A 1,799-nucleotide genomic window follows, 5' to 3' on the forward strand; every position below is an offset into this window, starting at 1 on the left:
AGTACAGGACTTAAATACACAGAGGAGGGAATGTTGAAGGAGATGTATACTTGGCACCTCACCAGGAGGGTCCAGGTGCCCTCAGGTGGTCACCATTTCAGACACTTTACTCACGCCAACGACATTTTACTCCCAGGATTCTTTCAGAAAAGACTTAAAAACCTGAGGTACATCAAATTACACACACACACAAACATATACACACAAATACACAATATTTACATTTTAAATTCTTATCTTGTGAGAATGGCTTGAGAAAAATTGGCACACAGGTTTCCTGTGGGATTAGGCATTTCTCATTATTACTCAGTTTATTGCTCCCCTGTTGGGCTTTCAGTTTCATAAACACACAGTGAGCTCTAATTACAAGTGAAGAAGAATGAAGGTACATGACAAAACACAACACACTGGAAACACTTGTTCAAATACTTTCTCAAAAAAACAAACAAACAAAAAACCAATTGTCCATTGAACTTATTTTAATTTGGTGCAATTCAAAATGTATAAAAAGCCTTAGCCACTAAAGGAAGACAGGGTTTCATAAAAAGAAAAAAGAAACCAGCATGGCATATCTCCACTGAATTTTTACATGGATTCAAAGGTTGAATTCTACTTGTATACACAGCATTTCTGTTTTAATCTACTGCATTTAGAGAAGATCACATTGTATGTACTTGTAGTTTCACATCTAAGTAGAATATGTCTATCACATGATTTTGAAAAATCATAAATTACAGTCCGTTTAATAAATGATTATGAGGATACATGCAACCATCTTCAAAGCTGTTGCCATCAACACTCAGAACAATTTGCCTGGTGTCCTGATGAGGCTTTGCATTCCGCCCTTCACGGCTACCTTCGGGTTAAATCAGTGGCAACCCAGAGGCCAGTGCTCGGCACCCAATGGTCAGTGTTGCCCCCTCTTCTCACCGGGATCCCATCACCAACACCTGCTCACCCCCTAAGTTGGCACCCACAAGAGACTCGCCTCTGCAGCTCCTTTCAGCCACAGGATATCACAGTGAAGCGCTTAGAAATGCAGGACATGTTGTGGAGCACGATGCCGAGAAGGAAGACCAAGACGCAGGCCACCAAGATCACAGTGCACACCCCGGACCAGGTCGAGCTTTTCACCACGCCCCGCCTGTCTTGCTCCTCCTCCGTGGCCTCCAGGGACGCCCCGCCTTGCAGAGGCTGCTGCTCAGCGGGGATGGTCACCACAGCCACCGACTTCTGCTGGCTCCCAGGCAGTAGCCGGCAGCCCATGTCGCCGGGCAGCAGCGCGCGCTCCTTGGAGATGGGCAGGGGTAGCATGTAGCACCCATTGCTGGGGAGTTTGATGAAGACCGGGGTGTGCTCCGAGGTGTGCGGGATGGCGATGACGGCGAGGACCTCGGGGTCATCAGGAAGCTGTGACACAGAGAAGCCGGGGGGCAGCTTGGTGATGCCGCGACACCAGGGGCAGCGCACGTCCTTCTGGCTCGTCCTCATCTGCTGGAGACACACTGAGCAGCAGGTGTGCTTGCAGTCCAGCAGCTTGGGCCTGCGCCGCGGGCTGTAATAATTGAAGCAGATCTGGCATTCCAGCAGAGAATCCTGGGAGAGCGTCTCCATCGTGGACCGGAAGCGGGAAGGCCAGGTCCTGGACCGAGGGCAGGGGTTTTTCCTTAGCGCCCACCACACCTGCACCTTCCTTCTTTGCGCGGTTCCAGTGCCAGGATGGGGTCCACGAGCTCACAGGCATCTAGCATACTCAAGTGTGCACATTTCTGAAGGAGACAAAAAATGGAAAGTTAATC

General features: G+C 49.1%; 1 protein-coding gene across 1 annotated transcript; it reads right to left on the reverse strand.

Annotated features, from left to right (window-relative positions):
• Positions 1 to 973: 973 nt before the first annotated feature.
• Positions 974 to 1,629, reverse strand: RNF152 (ring finger protein 152). The gene has a single exon (XM_004379276.2). The coding sequence runs from the start codon at positions 1,612 to 1,614 to the stop codon at positions 1,003 to 1,005; it is 612 nt and encodes a 203-aa protein (XP_004379333.1). The 5' UTR covers positions 1,615 to 1,629; the 3' UTR covers positions 974 to 1,002.
• Positions 1,630 to 1,799: the final 170 nt, after the last annotated feature.

Source organism: Trichechus manatus, unplaced genomic scaffold (assembly GCF_000243295.1).
Source record: "Trichechus manatus latirostris isolate Lorelei unplaced genomic scaffold, TriManLat1.0 scaffold00063, whole genome shotgun sequence".
In the NCBI taxonomy this organism is placed as follows: domain Eukaryota; kingdom Metazoa; phylum Chordata; class Mammalia; order Sirenia; family Trichechidae; genus Trichechus; species Trichechus manatus.